The sequence below is a fragment of the Marmota flaviventris genome, chromosome 6 (genome assembly GCF_047511675.1).
Source record: "Marmota flaviventris isolate mMarFla1 chromosome 6, mMarFla1.hap1, whole genome shotgun sequence".
Classification (NCBI taxonomy): domain Eukaryota; kingdom Metazoa; phylum Chordata; class Mammalia; order Rodentia; family Sciuridae; genus Marmota; species Marmota flaviventris.
Window position 1 is genome coordinate 14,021,725 of NC_092503.1, and position 20,585 is coordinate 14,042,309.

Here is a 20,585-nt window from a genome sequence, read left to right on the forward strand (position 1 = left end):
TCTATTTTCATCCTGTTCTTTCTATTATTCTTTGTTTTTGACATTCATATTTTTAAGTGACTGAGTGATCTTTTTTGTTTTTAATCCCCTCTGTTTTACCATGCATACCTAATAAATTCTAAGTTAATATACTAATCTCCCTCCAGACCAATATACCTTAGAAAACTTTCATTAAGTTTCTTCCATGCACCTTTCATACTATAATTATGCAGCATTTTCATTCTTCTTAGTACCTATAGCTTACTGTTATCATCCTGTGCAAAACTTAAGCAAATATTTGTTGAGAAGTTACTGTGTGCCAGATACTATTATATGTGATGAAGTGAAGGAGCATGAAAAACTGTATATCTATATGTTTATCTGTTCCTATCTTCAGGAGATTAAAGTTTAGGGAGCAGGTAATAAATAAAATTAGAATGAATTATTATATAAGAAGATTATAAAAAATTACTGGTGACCTAGCAAAAGGCAAGAGGATAGGGAAAGGCAGGGCTGGGAGGATTTGCAGCTTTAAACAGGGTAGCTAAGGAATCTTTGCAAAGTTTACACTGAAAGATGAACCATGTGGATGTGAGGGAAGAGAGTTTCAGGCAAAGGGAAAGCAAGTACAAAGGTTCCCAGTCTGTCCAAAGTCAGTGTGGCAGGAAAGGAGTAAGTAAGAGGAGAGAAGTAGAAAATGAGATCAGACCATGCCTTAACCTGTTAGGCTGCTGTAACAAAAATGCCATTATCTGGTGGCTTACAAACAACAGAGATTTATTATTCACAGTTCTGAAAGCTGAGAACCCAAGGTCAAGGTGCCAGCAGATTCAACATCCTGGGAGAGATCTCTTTCTCTGATTCATAGATAGTGTCTTCTCACTGTTCCTCACATGGTGGCAGGGAATATCTAGTTTTCTGGGCTCTCTTTTATAGGAGAGCTCATTTTGTTAGTAATCACCTCTAAAGTCCCCACCCCCTAATATCACCACCCTGGGAAATAGATTTCAAGGTATAAATTTAGGGAAAACATACATCTTCAGACCATAGAAATGGGCAACAAGAGGCCTGGGACTGAAGGACCTTGTGAGCATCTTGTGCACTTTGACTTTGATTCTCGGGAAGGTGAGAAGTTGTTGAGTATTTGGGAACAGAGCACTGATATGATGACCTTGTACCTGTTACAGGGGACCAGGGTGGAAACTGAGGGGCCAGTGAAGAAGTCATCATGGCACAGAGGAGCAGGTGTCAGAACTTGTCAGATGCTGGGTCATGGAAATGATGAAGACTCTCTGAGGAGCAGATTTGGGGGAGGAAGGACTAGCTGGGTCAGCAGATTGATTTTAGGTCAAGATGCCTATCAAAATGCCAAGTAGTGGTGGAAATTCAGGGCAGAGATCTGGTCTGGAGCCATTAGCCTCTGTGTGGTACTCCTAGGCATGAGGTTTGGGGAGCTTCCCAAAGGACTCAGGATGGGAAAAGATGAAGGCCCTAGAGCCCTCAATCTGTCCAAATTGAGAGGTTGGAAGAGGCGGAGGAGCTCACAAAAGAGACTTAAATGGAAGAGCCAGTGTGGTGTGAGGAAGGTAGAGCTTTGTTCCTGGAGGCCATCAGCTGCTGTGTGCAAGCAGATGAGGACAGATCTGTCCCTGCACTCACCAACAGGCAGATCATTGGTGAGCTCTGCAGCAGCTGTTTCAGGCAGGGGTGGAAGCCAGAGCTCTCTGACATGGAAGAGAGACTGGAGAGGTGGAATTGGAGGGGGGCACAGAGCCGACTGCAGGAATTCTGCAACCAAGGGGAGCAGATGAGTGAGACACTCTAGAAGGTGAAGGGGACCAAGAAAAGTTTAGCTTTAAGATCAGAAAAAATAATGGCATGTTTACATGTAGGTAAAAATAACCCAGTAGATGAAAAAATGATGAAAAAGGAGTGAAATTGCAAGACTAGTTTTCTTGTATAGGAGGGAGAAGCTGGAAGGGCCTAGTCTCCCCTATCCCTCCTGCTAAGCCTGGGAGGGGGTGGTTTAGATGCCTGATAACTGCCTCCCACCTGCACCTGCTTCTAATGCTGTCTTCACCCCCGCTGTGGCCTCACCAGTGGTACCTTCCCATACCCCTCATAGCTGTCCCCAACAGCTTCTCCACTTAGAATTTTAAAAAGAAAAAATCAGGAGAAGGAAAAGCATTTATATTTGAGTACACATGCTCTTACAAAGTTGGGCATAAATACTGTAGAGAAAACTTGAGGGAAGTTCACTGTGATGTCTTCTGTTTTCTCAGTGTAAGATGAAATATAACACAAGATAATATATTTTCTCAGTTTGAACTAATGTATGTATTTTTTCAGTTTTTTGCTAATCATATGATCAGGAAAATCAAATATAATCAACTTAAAACTTTTAGAAACAATGGAAGAATTTAGGAAGATCATTGGTTTGTTAAAAATAATCCTCAGTACTATAATAAACAAATAATCTGTAACTTTCATATATACAAACAAAAAACAAGCCAGTTGGTGGTACATGCCTTGAATCCCAGCTACTTGGAAGGCTGAGACAGGAGGCAAAAGTTCAAAAACAGCCTAGGCCATTTAGCCAGACCCTATATTAATATATGTATTTTAAAATTTTTATAAAACAGGAGATGTACCTCAGTTGTAGAGTGCTTGCTTGTGTGAGGCCCTGGACTGAATTTCCAGAATTCAATTTCCATTACAAAAAAAAAAGAAGAAGAAAATAACTATAAAGTTCTGAAAATGAAGAGTTATAAGGGGTCATTAGTCTAATATATTAAAATATAATATTGCATAATTAAAATAGTTTGACATTGGCACAAAAATATATAAGTAAAAATTTAACAGCATAAATATTCCAGAAAGGAATCTTGGCATATAGAGGAATATAATAAATGTTTAGGGTGGCATTACTAGTCAGTAGACAAAACATGACTCTCTCCATAAATAAATAGGCAAATCACTTGAAATATGATAAGCTGGGTCTTTTACCCCATTTATTTTTGTGATACTGGGGATTGAACCCAGGGGTGCTCTACCGCTGTGCTACATCCCCAATCCTTACTATTTTTCAGTGTCTAGCAAAGTCGCTGAGGGTGGCCTTGAAGTCAGGATCCTCCTGCCTCAGCCTCCTGAATCACAGGAATTATAATCATGCACCACCATACCCAGCTCCTCCTCCTTTTTTTTTCTAAACTTAAAAAAAATGTATCACAGATGGATTAAAGATTTAAATGTAAAAATTAACCTGAAATGTATTCCTATGTATAAGTATTTTTTTAATCACATAAGACAGAAAATTTCTGCCAGTTTGCCCTGAAGCCAGAATTTTAGTTTTTCTTATACTACTTTATGAAAGTAAAAATGTTTTGATGAAAAAAAAAAGAAAGAAAATTAACCAATATAAAAGACAAATAGGGAAGAAACTATGTAATTCACAAATCTTTTATAAGTCACTAAGATATGATACCTAATAGAAATAGGGTCAAAATGTATAAAGAGACACCTCAAACAAAAATAAAAAGAAATGGCCAGTGAACATGTTAAAAGATGGTTTGAACTCTCTATTGGATAAATTAATGCCAAAAAAAACAAAATACTACTTTCCCTTTAAACTTACATCCTTCAGGAAAAAAAAATTGTGGAGAGCCTACAGAATGGGAGAAAATATTTCCCAGGTACTCTTCTGACAGTTTATGTAGAATATATAAAAAACTCAAAAAACTTAGCACCCAAAACCAACCCAATAAATAAATGGGCAAATAAACTAAGGCGGATACTTCTTAGAAGAAAAAATACAGATGGTCAACAAATACATAAAGAAAAAGTTTGACATCTTGATCAATCCGAGAAAAGCAAACCAAAATTACTAATACTAATTACTAGTATTGTGATTACTAATTACAATACTAAGATTTCATCTCAGTCCAGTTAGAATGGCAGTCATTAAGAACAAAATATAATAAATGTTGGGGAGGATGCGGGAGGTGGGGGAAGGAGTGCTTATGCACTGTTGGTGAGATTGTAAATTAGTACAGATGCTCTGGATCAGTATGAAAGTTCCTCAAAAGGCTAGGAATGGACCTACCATATGACTCAGCTATACCACTCCTTGGTATTTAGTCATAAGAAAGAAAATCATGGGCTGGGGATGTGGCTCAAGCGGTAGCGCGCTCACCTGGCATGCGTGCGGCCCGGGTTCGATCCTCAGCACCACATACAAACAAAGATGTTGTGTCCGCCAAAAGCTAAAAAAAAAATAAATATTAAAAAATTCTCTCTCTCTCTCTCTCTCTCTCTCTCTCTCTCTCTCTCTCTCCCTCCTCTCTCACTCTCTCTTTAAAAAAAAAAAAAAGAAAGAAAGAAAATCAGGGTATAGCAGCCGTACACACATACCCATGTTCATAACAGTCCACACTAGCCAAGTTATGGAACCAATCTAGGTGTCAGTCACAGATGAATGAACAAAGAAAATGTGGCATTTATACACAGTGGAGTTTTACTCATCATAAAGAAGAATGAAATGCTGTCATTTCCAACAACATAGATGGAAATGAGAACATTATGTTAAGTAAAATAAGCCAGACTCAAAAAGACGAGGGTCATCTGTTTTCTCTCATGTGGAATCTAAAGAGAAAAAAAAAAGGGCGGGGGGGGGGGGAAGGAGCAAAGGGGCAAAGGGAATATCTCATGGTAATAGAAGGGAGACCATAGGAAAAGGGAGGAAAGGGGACCAGGAGAGGAGGAAAGGGGAAAGGGAGCTATTGGGAAATTAAATTGACCAAATCCTGTTTGGGGGTGTGTCTGAGTATGTCACAGTGAATCCTGCTGTTATATATAATTATAATATGCCAATAAAATTAAAATAAATAGATAAATTTACCTCCTCAAAATGAAACCTGACTATAATTAAAGTAAAAAAATGTTAAAAATATTCAAATTGCACAAAACTAGACTGGTATTTCTAAGTGTGAAAGTGCACAGCTCCATTAGTTTTGTTCAAGGTTTTATCCTGTACCATGTGATGCCTTTGGGGTTTCCCTGGTGCTCTGTAGTGATGTGATCTCTAAAGACACTGAAAGAGGAAGGTTCCAGTGTTTGACGTGGGTCAGCCATCGTATGCACTGGCCTCCTGTTGCCCTGTACCTCAAGCAGCTGGGAAAGGAAGGGGTGGCCGGATGCTCCTGTGTACCCCCTGGGATTCAGTCAGTGACCACCGATCTGAAGTCCTCAGAACCTGGGAAGGGCATTCAAACGAGGGCATCAGGCCCAGTCAGGCCCTGGGCAAGTGGGTCTCACATCTAAGGAGCAGCCCATTTTCCTCTTATCCAGAGTCACAGGGACCGTTGCTAGATCTGATGGCTCTTCAAGAGATGGGAAATTTGGATTTATTTATAAAATCTCTGGGTTTTACATATAGACATTTCTAACACAATAGTTTCTTTTGGTGCCAGATAAAGCATCCCCACAAGCCTGGAGTCCCTCTTGGGCCACCATCCTGCAGCTGCACCCTGGTTCTACCAGTTCTTAACTAGGTGGCCTGGACCAAAGATCTGGAGCTTTCTGCAGCTTCTTTATCTTCAGTTTCCTCATCTGTGAACTAGGGATGATAATATGTCAGTGCCCCCTTCTCCCCTGGGATGACCCAAGACCTCTAGTGGGGGTGGGAAACCCACCCCTATGCATGCTAGGGTTTTCCTATATGTACATACCTATGAGAAGGTGTGATTTTTTTTAAATAAAAGGCACCATAATATGAAATTGGCAATAATTACTAATAATAGAACAGAACACTTATAACAATAAACTCTAATAAAAGGGAGAACCAACACAAATAATGTTTTTCAACCATGGTCAACTATAGCAAGTGAAACTAGAGGAAGTAAAACCAGATAAGAGGAACATATGGTATTAAAGTTAAGAATTTTTGCCCCTGAGGATTTGTTTTGAGGTTTGAACACAAGATCTCAAACATGGTAGTCAAGCATTCTACCACTTAGCTGTATCCCCAGCCCTTTTTAAATTTAATTTAGAGACAGGGTCTCCCTAAGTGACTCAGGCTGGCCTCAAACTTATGATCCTCCTATCTCAGCCTCCCAAGTTGCTGGGATTATAGGTATGTACTACAGCACTGAGTTTATCCTAAGGATTTTAATGCAAATAATGCTTACAATAGATGCTGAAATCATAGCAATGTGACAGTGACGACCAGCTGTTTCCACTTAGAATTTAATAAATTTTAAGTAAATAAATAATTTTATTATTTATAGAGGCGCTCTTGGCATTCTATGGGTCCAGGCTCGGCTGAGCATGCTGACATGGCCGTGGGCCCTCACCCAGCAAATCCTGCTCAGTGCCACAGGAATTATTTAAATTGAATAAAGTTCTGACTCTGCCCCAAGTATAAACTTTCCTAAGGGTGCTGCTGGGTGATGTGTAGACAGTAAAAATGTGGTAGTGTTTTACTGCATTGGAATCAGTCAATGGTTATTTTAAGAATTGCTATAAATTCTGTCATCTTTCTTCTAATGGAATTTCTAGCACATAAAATATTAATGGGGTTTAAAAAAGAATTTTGCCTTTTCAAGGTTATTTTTTCATCCATGGAAATAAAAGTAAGCCTTTTTACATTATTAGTGCCATGAAAAGAATAATTTCTCTTTATGTAGAACACAAAAAATAATTCAGATATGAAATTAGCTAATGGTCATGGGGGAGGGGGATCCTCCATTGAATGCAGAAGTTGGTAAGGTCCTGTCCTTGAATTGGGGCTGACATTCAAGTCTGTCTTGAATTACTTTTTTCATAAAAAGCTTAGGTCAAGCCAGACACAGTAGTATATACCAATAATCCCAGCAATTTGAGAGGCTGAGGCAGGAGGATCCCAAGTTGGAGTCCAGACACGGCAACTTAGCAAGGACCTGTCTCAAAATAAAAATGAAAATGGGGGAAAAAAAATTCTGGGTATGTAGCTCAGTGCTAGAACATTCCTGAGTTCAATCTCCAGTACCATTATAAAGAATATAGGTCATTTCACACATTATCATACATCAAAAGAGCAGAGAGTTTGCCCTCTATAAATAACAAAATGCTTTATAGAGATATGTTTTATTTAATGTTCAGCATCTCCCAATCCTACTAATCTTCCAAGGAATGTTCTTGGCATAAGTGGTTACTGTTGGAGTATTTCCAAAATAAACAACTCAGGTAGCCCTTCCTAGTGCTGCTCTGGTGACAGAAGCTGCCTTACTTCCTAGTCCCCAGATCCCAGAGAAAACTGTTGTCACACCTCACAAAAAGTAATTACCAAATCACGTTTCTCCTGCCAGGGCCTCCTCATCCCGTGGGGAAAGGAAATGAAATTTGACCTGGATTCTTATTTATTTTTTGCTTCCTGTGGTTGTACACTTAGGTTTCAAAATGACTAAGTCAGAGAAAATTTCACAGACTGAAAATCCAACATTACCACATAGAAAACACATTCTGTGCGTCTGCTGCTTCGTTTATTATTCTCCCCTGAGTCTGTGGACTCCATTAGCCAAGTAAGATAGCCTTCCCGGGTCTAAGTCCTAGATCCCAAAAGTCCTTCTGCATGTAAATGTGAAGCGTGTTCTTAGGGCTGACATGGCAGTTGTCAGTTTTTGCAAGCACACATTATTCTGGGAAGAATAGGACCCTGAGAAAAAGGGTGAGTGGGCACTGGGTCTGTGAGAAGTCTCCAAAGGAATCTTCCAGCTGGGCTCTGAAAAACAAGCCTCTGCTGAAGAGAAGAGCCCAGAGGAAGTGGCCTGGATCCCAGGGGAGATGCCAGCAGGTGGGGCCCTGCCCTGCCAGCCGGAGCAGCTCTGATTGGAATGGCTTTAAAGGGTCACTGTGTGTCAGCCCTGTCCTTCCCTTCCAGTCCTGTGTGACCCACTGCTTCCTCCCTGTGTGGAAGAGCCCTGAGAGTCTCTTGGAGCTTATTCCTGGAAGTTGGAGCACCCTGAGATGGGGGCAGAGAACTTGTTGCATGTCCTGGGCTTCAGGGTAGGAAGAATGCCCACCCCACGCCCCCAAACACCCAGCCTTCCAGAAGGTCACTGCTTATCTTTGAGAAATGGACCTGAGAGGGAGGAGAGTTTTCTAATTGTTCACTTTTAATTATTATTAGTTGTATTTAATAATAATGCAGAAGGGTGAGCTTCATTGTGGCATATTCTTATATGCACACAACAAAAGTAGATCCATTTCAATCCCCAGGACCTCCCCTTTCCCTGCCCCTCCCTCCCTCCCATGGTCCCCTTCCCCCTTCCTACTGGAGAAGGACTGGGTGTGATCAGTCCCCCATTCTAAAAATCCTACAAAATGCAAATAGCATAATTTAGGGCATAACATTATTCTAACTAAGCCACTTTTTTTTTTTTTCCTGGAACATTGGATCACCTTGAAAGAAAGGAAATATTTTCCAGCTCATTTGGACGGGCTCAGAACAACGTGGGAGAGCTGGGTGTGTGTGTGTGTGTGTGTGTGTGTGTGTGTATGGGTAGAATCTTGCCTCTGAGTTTGACTGATTGCTTCAGCTCATTTAGCTCCAGGTGCCAACACCCATGGTGGGAAGCCCAAGGGCCAGTCCATTCCCTCACACATTCTGCAATTTAATCCTGAGATTCCAGTGAGAAAAATCAGACAGGTGAACAAGCCCCGTCTATTGCCCAGGGATGGTGAGTGTAGAATTCTGAAAATAAGAGGGAGAGCCGGGCCTCTGTGGGTTGGAAACATGGGTCCCATCCCTGGGCAGACTTGGTGAAGAACCAGGGCGGGCAAGCAGCTCCAGAATGGATGTTGGGACACTGCTCTGTGCACACAGCCTGAGCAGTGATCCTGCTCTCTGCTCCACCAGACCAGCCACACTGGCCCCTTCGCTGCTTCTGTGTGTGCCAGATTTCTTTCCTCAGAGGGCCTCTGTGCCATCTGCTCCTGGGCCTGGGGTGCCCGCCTGGGTCTCTGCTGGACTCATTCAGGGCTCAGAGCAGTTCCCATCCTGAGAAGCCTCCCCTGCCCTCTCTGCCCCTTTACCTCTGGCCCGGACCTCGCAGCCCTCACTAGCTTGGCTTTTCAGCTGTTCTTGGTCGGGCATTGTCTGTCTCCCCGCCAGGGCCCTGATCTGGCCTCTGCTTTGTGAACCCTGACTCTTCATGTGTATTTAGCGAATGAGTTACATTAAAATTGCATAATTGACCATTTGACATAAATGCAGGTGAGTGGAGAGGCTCTTGTTCAGAAATGAAGCCACGTGACATGTGGCATTTGGGCACCTTTCAGATTCCCGTGGAATAGCCAGGCAGGAAGGATGAACTCTTGCCTAGGTGTAAGGACATTTTTGTCTTTGTCCTTGTTCAGACTTCATCAAAGCAGTGGGTGGGCTGGTGGTGTAGCAGAGGGAGGGGACCTCGTTTCTCAGAGATCTCGTCTTTAATAATCATTTTAAAGATTCAATTCATTTTTGAATTTGTGATCCACCGTGTCCACAGGTACACGATATTTTTAATGTGCTACTTGGAATGACTTTGGGAAAAAGACACTTAAAGCCTTCTCATACTTGAGCAAAGTATTTGTCCTACAGAAGAATCTTTAAATATAACTATGTAAACAGCAGACACTCGAAAATCAAGAATTCTAGAACTACTTCAACTCTAGGGCCCAAACAGGTTAGATGTTGAAGGCCTATAAAATCCAGTGTCTGGGAGAGTCCCTGCCTAGTGACATGTGTTGGGAATCGCATTCTCTGTGGTTGACCACATCCTGCAGCCCTGGAGCAAGGGTCCAAGAGCCTGGAGAGTGGAGGGTGGGACAGAGGAGTCCCAGCCACCCTGGGAAGCCCTCGCCTGGACTCCTTGTCTCTGTGGGACAATAAATTTTCTTCCATGGGAATTGAAAATCAAGTTTAACTTCTTCTTGAATTCATGAGTATGATATCTTACCTTATAGGGCTATGGACTTCTTCTTAAACATTGAGATCTCTTTGATTAATAACCTTTTAGGCCAGGCATGGGGGCACATGCCTATAAACCCAGTGATTTGTGAGGCTTAGGCAGAAGGATATCAAGTTCAAAGCCAGCCTCAGCAACTTAGTGAGGCCCTAAGCAACTTATTAAATGACAAAAAGATGTCTGTCTCAAAATAAAAGACAAAAGGGCTGGGGTGTAACTCAGTGGTTTTATTCCTCTGGATTCCATCCCCTTACCAAAACAGAAATAAATAAATAATCTTTTAGAAAAATCTTTAGGAACAAGTACCTGCCATATCTTGCATGGTATGTATCATGTGACCTAGAGAAATGAAAAGATGACACTTTCACAGGAGAGACAGTGAATTATAGTATATAATGATCATTTGAGTAACACTTTACCTTTGTATTATTTTTTTTAAATCATAAAAGGATCTAGCATTATATTTTTGTGAAAAGAAATTCTGTAATAATACCTGGTGACCACATTGGAAACACATGGATTTCCCCTCAACTATTTCTGGGCATAACCATCTGTTTATTGTTCTCAATCCTGAAAATGCCATAAATTAGATGGGTTTTGTGTTACTGTCTTTTTAATAATGTGGCTTCACATCCTAACAGAGCAGCTTTGGTTATCATACAGACCACACTGAAAAAGCATTCTCTCCATTTTTGGTGAAGATTTTCCTGTAGAGAGCATGACCTTTGATTTCTGCCTCCTTAAAAGCAGGGAGCCGCCCAAGAGAAGGAAGACAGCGATGTTGACCTCACGGCCACTCAGAGCCCCGGTGTGCAGGAATGGCTGGCTCAAGCTCGAACCACAAGGACCCACCAGCGGCAGAACAGTCTCCAGCAACAGAAAGTAAAGCTCCTTCTGCCCTCACTAGCCCACAGATCTGCCAAGGAAAGACCTGGAGGGAAATGCTGTTTCTTTACTAAAATCCAGTTGCTTTGAATGAAGCAAGATGTGATTAGCCTTTCAATGTCCTTACTCATGACCATTGTTATTTTAGAGGGCAGCCTTTCAGGAAATCTTGTTTTTAAGTTTTTAAATACTATAACTCAACTATAACCCACCTCTGCTTTTAGATTAGCCCTCATTTGAGTCTACTTTATTACAGTAAAAATTGGGGATATGACTCAGTGGTAGAGAGCTTGCCTCACATGCTGCTGGTCCCTGGTTCAGCATGCAGCACTGCAAGAAAACAAAACTAAACTCAAGAAGGTCTTGGGGAATTGGTGGAAATCTGAATTTCATGTTTCTTTTTTTCAAAGAAATGTCATTTGTTTTTACTTTCAAGTGGACACCATCAGAAAACGTGTTGTAAATCGTTACCTAGTGAAACAATTGAGTTTTATGAATAAGATTTTTTTTTTTGGACCTTGATAACACTGTTGTATAAAGGGCAAATTAAAATGTTTAATTTTCCCAAAATACAAATGAGTCTCCTGCAAATAATGAAGGTGAAACCAAATCCGTTGATAATCCAGTTTACACAGTGGTGAGCTGGGTGTGGTGGCACACCCTTGCAATGCCAGCAGCTGGGAGGCTGAAGCAGGAGAATCGAGTCCAAAAGCCAGCCTGGGCAATTTAGTGAGAACCTGTCTCCGAATAAAATCGAAGAGTTTGGGGGTCTAGCTCAGCAAAAGCATACTTGCCCAGCTTTATTGAGGCCCTGACTTCATTCCTAGCATTGCCAAAAAAAAATTAAAAAATAAAATAAGTGAAGAAAAAAGAAAGCTGGTGCTTTCAAGAATCTGTTCTGGCAAGCAGTTTTTTTGTTTTGGTTTTGGTTTTTGAAAAGTGAAAGTTCACTCTACGCCACTAGAGGGCACAATTGTCCAGTAAAATTTTATTTTCCCATTGATTGGCCCAGCTTTTTCAAATATCTTTTATCAAAGCAAAAGAAAACTGTATAATACAGATATGTTTGAATATTTATCTAAATTCTATCTTGAAATCATACCTTTTATGTAATGTGCAAATTTAAAGCTTACTGCCAAAGTTCCCTGAGAATTTTCTAAACAGAACTGTGATTATCAACAATGACCATGAAATGACCAAAAAGTGTTTGCATTTGTCCTCTACCTTGATCAGGAGCTGGAACAAGAATTAGCTGAACAGAAGAGCCTCCTGCGCTCAGTAGCCAGTCGTGGAGAGGAGATCCTGACCCAACACTCAGCCTTGGAGACCTCGGGTGGCCTTGGGTATGTTTCAGAACACTTCAACTTTCTCTTTTTCTAATTGTGTTTCCCTGACAGTGGAAGAAATGGGATCAGCTCATTCAAAATTTTATTTCAAATGTCCTGTGAAAAATGTTTTTTTCACTTTAGAATACTAAATGTACTTGCATGTTGAGTATTTATTGCAAAGCACAAGCCTCACTAGTAATTGTAATGGCTAAGTTCTTTGCTCACTTCCCATGTTCTGAGCACATCTGTCTAAAGAAGATGCTCATAAGTTCATTTTCTAAATTAAATAGGAAATGCATTAGAAAATTGGATGTATAATGTTTCTAAGTGAATTATATGTAACTGCAGAGCATTTCCCCCTAAAGAGCTTATCTTCCTCTATCCACATTCAAAAAAAAAAATGTATGTACTCTCTAAAATATCTGGACTTTTTTCAGTGGGTCAGTTTCTGTAATTTCTACTGTAAAGTCCTTGAGCTTGGAATGGGTCTGAAGTGGAGACTTTGAAAGTCTTAAACATAGAAAAATGTTAAAAGGAAAATGAAGGAAGTTGGAGAATTTCCAAGTTTCAGAATTTGATTAGAAAGGTAGGGAGGTAAAGGTATTGCAACATAGTGGGATAGCTGTAATTTTTAGTCAGCTCTGAGTTTTTTTTTTTCCAGTTCCAGAACTATCACTTGGGAAATATCACTCAACTCTGAGCCTTGGGTTGCTCATGTGAAGAATTCAAATAACAAACAACAGCCATCATCACAAAAGTGTTGTGAAAGTGGGTGGTTGGCACATGCCTGAAATCCCAGGTCTCAACAGAAGCTCTGTAATTGTGTGTGCTACAGACTGTGATTAATGAGTATCCTTCCACAAATAACTTTGACCTTGTTTTCCACTTCTGAAAGGTCTTCCCCCCACCCCGCCCCAGGGGATATAATGTGAAAGAGAAAGTATGTACATTATGAAGGTGATTTTTGAAATAATATTAATAATGCCAAATAATTGAAAAGGCAGAAATGCTCACTGGTGTGGAAAAAAAATCTAAAGAAAATTTGTGTAAATGTATATCTAAAACTAAAAGTTACTTAACGGTATCATAAAGTGTATATATGATACTAAGCAAAAAAGTGAATTAAAATTGAAAGTGTAATGTATATGTGGATAAAAACCAAGACAGAATGTGGATAAATCAAACTAACTTTGGTGAGCGCAGATGGGAAATGTTTTTTATTAGAGCTTTACAGTTATACATAGAGTTGGGCTCATCCTGACAAACTCATACATGCATGGAATTTGATTTCAGTTCATGATCCTCCCTCCTTTTCCCTCCCCCCTCCCCTGTACCCCTTCCTCTTCTAGACTTCTTTTCACTCAACTATTTATTTATATTTGATTCTTTTTACTAATACATAAAGGTGAAATCCCCTTTGGTATATTTACATGTGCACATGATATGACTTTTTAAAAGAATTCATTCTGCATTGCCTCCCATTTAGATTGGGGAAATTAAAAAAAAAAAAACTTCTTTATATATTAAATATTCTTTATATTTAATCAATGCTGACAGAATGTTGCTGTCACATTAGTGCTGATCATATACATAGATGTAGATATACATATTACTAAATATAGATATTAAATATTTCCCTGATTTTATAATATTTATGCATATATAAATAATCAAAAGTGGTAAATGAGTAAATATGTGTTTGAATTTCCAACACATATATACATATATGAATATCAAAGGCATATGATAAAGGATAAATGACAAGAAGCATTTGCAATAGGGATATTATGATAAAGTACATAGGAATGCAAGACAAGAAAGTAAAACCAAGAAACCAAAAATAGTGACATGGTTAAGAAATGTCGATTTAAAAGAATATAAATGAATACGACAATGATATTTGTAGTTGGGCTGTAAAAATTGTGACCAAAACATGAGGATTTTTAAAAAACATCTCTTGTCATCATGTTTACAAATGGTAATAAGGAGCTGGGGGAGCAGCTCAATGGTGGGGCACCTGCCCAGTATGAATAAGGCCCTGGGTTCATGCTCCAGCACTGCACAAAAAAGACGGGGGTGGGGAATAAAAGAAAACAAGAGCAGATGAGGTCATAAATATGTACATCTGTGTCTGGAGCAAACCCGTCCCGATTGAGACTTGCCTTCACTGAGCATTTTCTGTTTCCGACTCCTCTAAGATGTTTGCCTATCCCTTGCAGTTTTCTGTTTCTTTCCACAACATTATTTTTACAAAGAGCTCGTGCACACATTTCATCCTCAGGATGTGTATAGTTCCAAAAAAGAAGTAGCTGAGATCTTCTGCAATTTTTTTTGCCATGGCTTTTTTTTTCCTTCCCTGACCTTCAGCATTGGAAAGAATCCAAATGACAGACAAACAACTGGAAATTGCTCTTTTCAAATATAAAAGTATTTTTAAAAGAAATTTGTAGAGAAGTACTGGCTTTCTATACAAGATTCGCTTTGAAGACTGCTGATAAATTCTTTCACCTATATAAATTCTTTTACACAAATTCCTTTGAAAACTTACCTTTAAATGTAGTTGATTTTAGTTCAGCCAGTTCTTTCAAGTCCCTGGGGACCAACCAAACAAATAATCATAAATTAAGTGGTCTCTAGAAACCAAAGGAAAAATTGTATTTTGGGTTAGAACAGAGTAACATTTCTAGGGGGAAAATATTCATTTTTCATTATATTCATTGTATTTGTTAAGTCTTATAATTACTTACTGATTTTCTGCAGCTGTCAAATGTGAACTGGTTTGTGTGGGATGCCCCTGTAGGAAGGGCATGACCTGCTTTATATACTCAGAAATTTACTATATAAAGAAATCAAATTTCTTGCATGTATGATTTTGTCAAAATGAACCCAGACACTGCATATAATTATAATGCTCTAATTTAAACAAAAGAAAGCAGCAGCAGCAGCAGCACCTACATGAAATGTGGTCTTAATAGAGGGCTCCTTTCAAATCTCCTAAGAAAATCCACTGGAAATTTATTGATATAAATGTGAACGGAAAAGACATTTTCCTTGGGGGTAGTGAAAGGCTGTGTTCTAACTGAAAACTAATTGGCTGCTGGTTTTGTTTTTTTACATGTGTCAATGATTAAATATAAGAATATGGATCTTAATTCTTCCCCTGCTTTATGATAAATTTTTATGCAAACATAAAAAGAAATCATAATGAAGAGATTTAATTTCATAAGAACTTTAAAACGTTTTTCTTTCTTAAAAAAAAAAAAACAGAAAAATCCAGAGACTAATTGTTGCAAACCCTCAACTAGAGGCATCTGTACCGTTTTGTCTTTTTTTTTCATTCAATGTCATTTTCTTAGCTCAACCATGTCAAAACATGCAGACTTAGTTCCACATTTTAACTGCTCACTGCTGTTTTAGCCTTCCTTCCTTCCCTTTCTTTGCTGTTACTCATATTGGAAATACCTAGCATGTCTCCAATAGATGGGAGAGATCCTCTGAGTTATATCCTAGAAATAGAATCCCTGCATCACAGGATTTTGAAATCTTAAGTCTGACTTCAAAAGGCTTACCTGAGACACTCCTGTATTTATACATACTCTGAAAAAAAATTGGTTTCAGGGTCACTACCGATGAAATAGTTAGCTGCCAATGAACTTGTTAGTTCTTTCCACTCAAGCAAAAGGCACTGTCAAAATATTAATTCATAGCTCATATGCCTTCCAGATGCCATGGTTCTAGTCAGGGCCTCAAAATACCTCCTGATACATTAATATCAGAACTTCAGCTCCCTCGATTATTATTGTCACCATTATCATTATTATTAGGCTGCATTTATTAAGTGGCTGTTGTTTGCTCCATAGGGTTGTAGGCATTATGTATTGGTTATCTTACTTTCCATAATTCTGTAAGATGGATACCATCTTCATTTGTAAGGTGAGACAATTGAGTCTCAGAGGAAGTAACACGTTACTCAGTGTCACAAATGCAATGTGCCGGAGCAGGATTCCTTTCCCCTGCTTCCCGTGCTAAGGAGGGAGCAAGGCCTCATTCAAGCTAGGGCAGGTGCCTTATTCTGAGCCACACCTGCCTCTAGAGAGGGCTCTGATCTAGATGCTCACTCCAAAGCCACAGTTTCTCAGGGTCCCCTCCTTCCCCCAAGCTCTGTCCTTCCAGTGCATGTCCTGACATTCTGTAGGCTCACGTCATGGTAAAACCTCTCATAGAGGAGTTAACATTTTCATGGTTTTGAACTAATTTGTAGACTATATATCAAAGGATGCCGCTCCATAATCATATTGCAGTTTTTGTTTCTAAATGTTACAATTCAATACTCAGTTTTTATTAATGTATTTTTAAAATATTCATTATGCTCACAGTTAAATTGTGAATAAGACTATACTTGTTTGTAGTCTCTGTATTTCTGTTTCAATTTGTATTTTTAAGGCGTAGCTAATGACCAAAGTAATCTTGCTCCAGTTTGTGAGTTCAGGCCTAGGACACATAATGTGACCTCTCTCGTTGCTTTTTTTGTGCACATTGTAAACTTAGACTATTTATTCTTCTAATAGCGAAAAACCTGATGTGTTATCCCAGGAATTGGGGATGGAAGGGGAGAAATCATCTGCAGAAGACCAGATGAGAATGAAATGGGAAAGCCTGCACCAAGAATTTAGTACCAAGCAGAAACTACTACAGAATGTTCTGGAACAGGAACAAGAGCAAGTGGTATCAAACGTTTTGCTTTTCTATATTAAGAAACATCAGAGATGTGTGCCTTATGCTAAGGGAATGTGTGCAATAATCTATATTCTCATTATCAATTCCAAACTAAGATATGATGCAAATTATTCATCCTATATTTTTCTTAACAAGCCTGCTTCACATTTCCCTTAATAATTGTCTATTTCTATGTGAAAATTTATTTGATTTCCAGGTAATATTTTCCCTCAAGCATGATTAATATCTGACTCCTCACTAGAATAGGCCATTAAATTTTATTTTATTTTTTCCCACATGGAAAATTATGGATAAAAATTGAGGATATACACATCCAGGGCAAATGGAATTCCACAAATCTGGAACTAAGTTGTCAAGTCATCTTATTTTCCATGGCTTCTTCCAGTATTTAATAATTTTAAAAGGTCTTAATGAAAAACATATTGGAACCTCAGAGGGTCTGAAGGAAGGGAAGCCAGTGGTCAGCTAGAATGGTTACTGACCCCTGTGTCAGGTTGGGTTCTGGGATGGATACTGTGTGATATTGGGCTGGGTTCCACCGAGCATGCCAAGTTCAAGGGAATTGAATATGGCCACAGAAGGTCCCAGGTAAATAATCACTGTTAGTTCACTGTATGGAGAAGCCAGGGAATAACAGGAAGTCAGAGGAATTTGAGAGTTTGGAGGGTAACAAGGGAGCCAGGAACCCAGTCATGCCTGCGATGCCTACCACAGTTGTGGCTCTGGGATTCTGCAGTAGGAGCCTAGGCCCAGGTCCTGGACCAGAGCATGTCCATCTAGGCTCATACCAAGACAGCGAATTTTTGTTAGGATGAATTCGAGGACCTTTACCGTTGGTCTCACGGCTCTGGCCAGAACTGGCTCAGGGACTGGGGGAGACAGAACTGGAAAGAAAGGTGTCAGTCAGTACTGCATGACATCGGGGAGGGCGAAGCAGGAGCTGTCAAAGCAGGCACGAGAGGATATGGCTATAACTGGCCAGGACCAACTAGGAAGAGGCATCTAACCTAAGGGCCACAGTGTGTCCCCTTGTGTCTGGCGACCCTTGCATACGTGTCTCCAGAGCCATGCATTTCTATCCCACTCTCCAAAACCACATGGCATGACATGCCTGCTCCCACCTCGCCCCGCTGCTCCAGCCAGGGGGTCTGCGTGAAGAGTCACCAGCTCTGGCCTGGGGAATTTAAAGCATTCCATACCTGAAGGCAGCGTCTCCTCCAGTGAGCACGTAAATGAGAAAATGGGGACACAGTACCTATGCTCTTAAATAAGGTGTCCCTGTTGGCCTGCAGCTTTACGGCAGGTCAAATCGACTCCTGTCCGGCGTGCCACTGTACAGAGGGGATGGGCAGGCGCAAGACAAATCCGCAGTGACGTCTTTGCTGGATGGACTGAACCAGGCCTTCCAGGAGGTTTCGTCCCAGGTAGGCCTGTGCCCCTGTGTGCGTGTCTCGGCTTGGCTGGCCCTTGCCCTGCTCGCGTGGGTCCCCTCTGCCTTTGCAGAGCTGTTCCACCCCTGCGCATGAGCACTGAGAGCCGACAGGAGGGATGAGCCCTGAAACAAAAAGCCACTGGTCCCTGGAGTCTCTCCTCGTATTTTCGATTCCTCAAAACACTGTCATGGGTTCCTTATCCCGTACCTGCTGCTTCTCAGGGTGGAGGAGCCAAGAGGCAGGACGTGCACCTGGAGCAAAAGCTGTACGACGGAGTCTCAGCCACCTCCACCTGGCTAGATGACGTTGAGGAGCGCTTGTTTGTCGCCACCGCACTTCTGCCCGAAGAAACAGAGACGTGTCTCTTCAACCAAGAGGTAAGGATGGCAGCTTCTGTGTGAGATTTTAAAGCTCGATGAGTTTTGACAATGAGTAATTAATTTCCAATATGAAGGTATGCATAAAACAGTTCTCATGAAGCACAAAGGTGTACCCCCAAGTAACACAGTGCAGGACAGAATTGTTTGAATACAGAAAAGCCTCATAGATATGTATGCCTGCTTCACATTTTTATCCCTTATATTGTGTAAAAAGGGGGAGGAAAAACACAAATTGCTAGAAAACTATTGCATATCATCAATCTGCCATATAATGAAACACATGCTTTAAAAACAATACTGGATTCCTACATAATGCTTTACAAGACTCATTTTTTTTTTGTATCAGTTTGTACTATTATGAGCTAATGATGTAAAGTTGCTGAGAAAAAAATCTCCTCAAAAGCAACTTTCCACTGGGCACAGTGGCACATGCCTGTAATCCCAGTGGCTAGGGAGGCTGAGGCAGGAGGATCAGGAGTTCAAAGCCAGCAAAAGTGAGGTCCTAAGCAACTCAGTGAGACCTTGTCTCTGAATAAAATACAAAATGGGGCTGGGGATGTGGCTCAGTGGTCGAATGCCCCTGAGTTCAATCCCTGTTACTCTGACCCCCCCCCAAAACCCCAACTTTCCTATTATGCATAGAAGTCTGGGGAAAAAAGATGAATTGGCCTTGGTTTAGTGATTAATAAGCAGTAAGATTTAGTGGATTTCCTATGAAGAAATGACTTTTTTGCATACTGATTCAACCATCTAAACACAGAAACAAAGTTTCTCCTTTATCAACCCTAGGCCCTTGCCAAAGACATTAAGGAAATGTCTGAAGAAATGGATAAGAATAAGAACTTGTTTTCCCAAACTTTTCCCGAGAATGGCGATAACCGGGATGTCATTGAAGATACTTTGGGGTGTCTTTTGGGCAGATTGTCCTTATTAGACACAGTAGTGAATCAGCGATGTCATCAGATGAAGGAAAGACTTCAGCAAATACTAAATTTCCAGGTAAAGAGGAGTTTTCTTTTTTTTCCATTTTTAGGATACAGTCAGTAATAATCAATAGGGTATCTCATTGAGGTAAGAAAATCTTTTTTCTTTCAAGTGTTCAATGAAGAGCAGGAGAATTACATGCAGATGGAACTATAGGATTAGAAAACAAAATGTTTCATGCTTCTAGAAATGGAAGGTTGAGAAAACAACTCTAAGTGCTGAGTAAAACTTAACTTCAACAAAAAAGTCAAATTTTTTGCTTATTATAATCAAAGTTTCCAGGGGGCAGTAGTGGAGTTCTGTATTTATTACCCAAGAACATGTGGCAACTGCTACAATGTGGAAGGTACCCCAGGCTTCAGTACCCAAGAGGTTTTGGCAGTGGCGGTGGTCTGATTGCTTCTTCCTGTGTTGAAATGTATTGCACTGCCTTCCAATCCTCACCCTCAGACTCACTACCTTTTTGCTTCATTTTGGAATTCTATACAATTATTTTGATGTCAACTAAATAGTAGTATGGTCATGAAACTTTTCTTATATGAGTGTACACTAAAACAAATGCAAAAGCTGCTGATAAACTTTTAATGTTGATTTTTCATTCCTAATAAAATACACCATGTGGAAATATTTAATTTCAATTGGATGCTTTTTTTTTAGAAAACATTCGAGATATACAAAATAGATGCTTCTAATTAGTGCTCACAGATTGATACAAAGTTTTGATTTGTAAAAAAGAAAATACTAATATCAAATAAATTCTCTATTTACTTAGACATGTGCAATTTTCTGGATAGCCATCTAGTGCGACAAATTACCACTACCTTCCAGAAGTCTACATTCTTAAAACTATCCATTAAAAGTATTGCAATCATGTGT

General features: G+C 40.0%; 1 protein-coding gene across 10 annotated transcripts in view; it reads left to right on the plus strand.

Moving 5' to 3' along the window:
• The window catches only part of Syne1 (spectrin repeat containing nuclear envelope protein 1), a 436,344-nt gene that overhangs the window by 310,776 nt on the left and 104,983 nt on the right, over positions 1 to 20,585 (plus strand). For 7 of the 10 annotated variants that reach the window (XM_071612898.1, XM_071612903.1, XM_071612905.1 and 4 more), the window contains 6 exons: positions 10,710 to 10,844; positions 12,081 to 12,190; positions 16,744 to 16,900; positions 18,205 to 18,336; positions 18,567 to 18,722; positions 19,515 to 19,724. In XM_071612898.1, coding sequence (XP_071468999.1) covers positions 10,710 to 10,844; positions 12,081 to 12,190; positions 16,744 to 16,900; positions 18,205 to 18,336; positions 18,567 to 18,722; positions 19,515 to 19,724 — 900 coding nt within the window. The remainder of the gene's footprint in view (positions 1 to 10,709; positions 10,845 to 12,080; positions 12,191 to 16,743; positions 16,901 to 18,204; positions 18,337 to 18,566; positions 18,723 to 19,514; positions 19,725 to 20,585) is intronic. The other 3 variants (XM_071612900.1, XM_071612904.1, XM_071612902.1) reach the window with 1 other exon arrangement.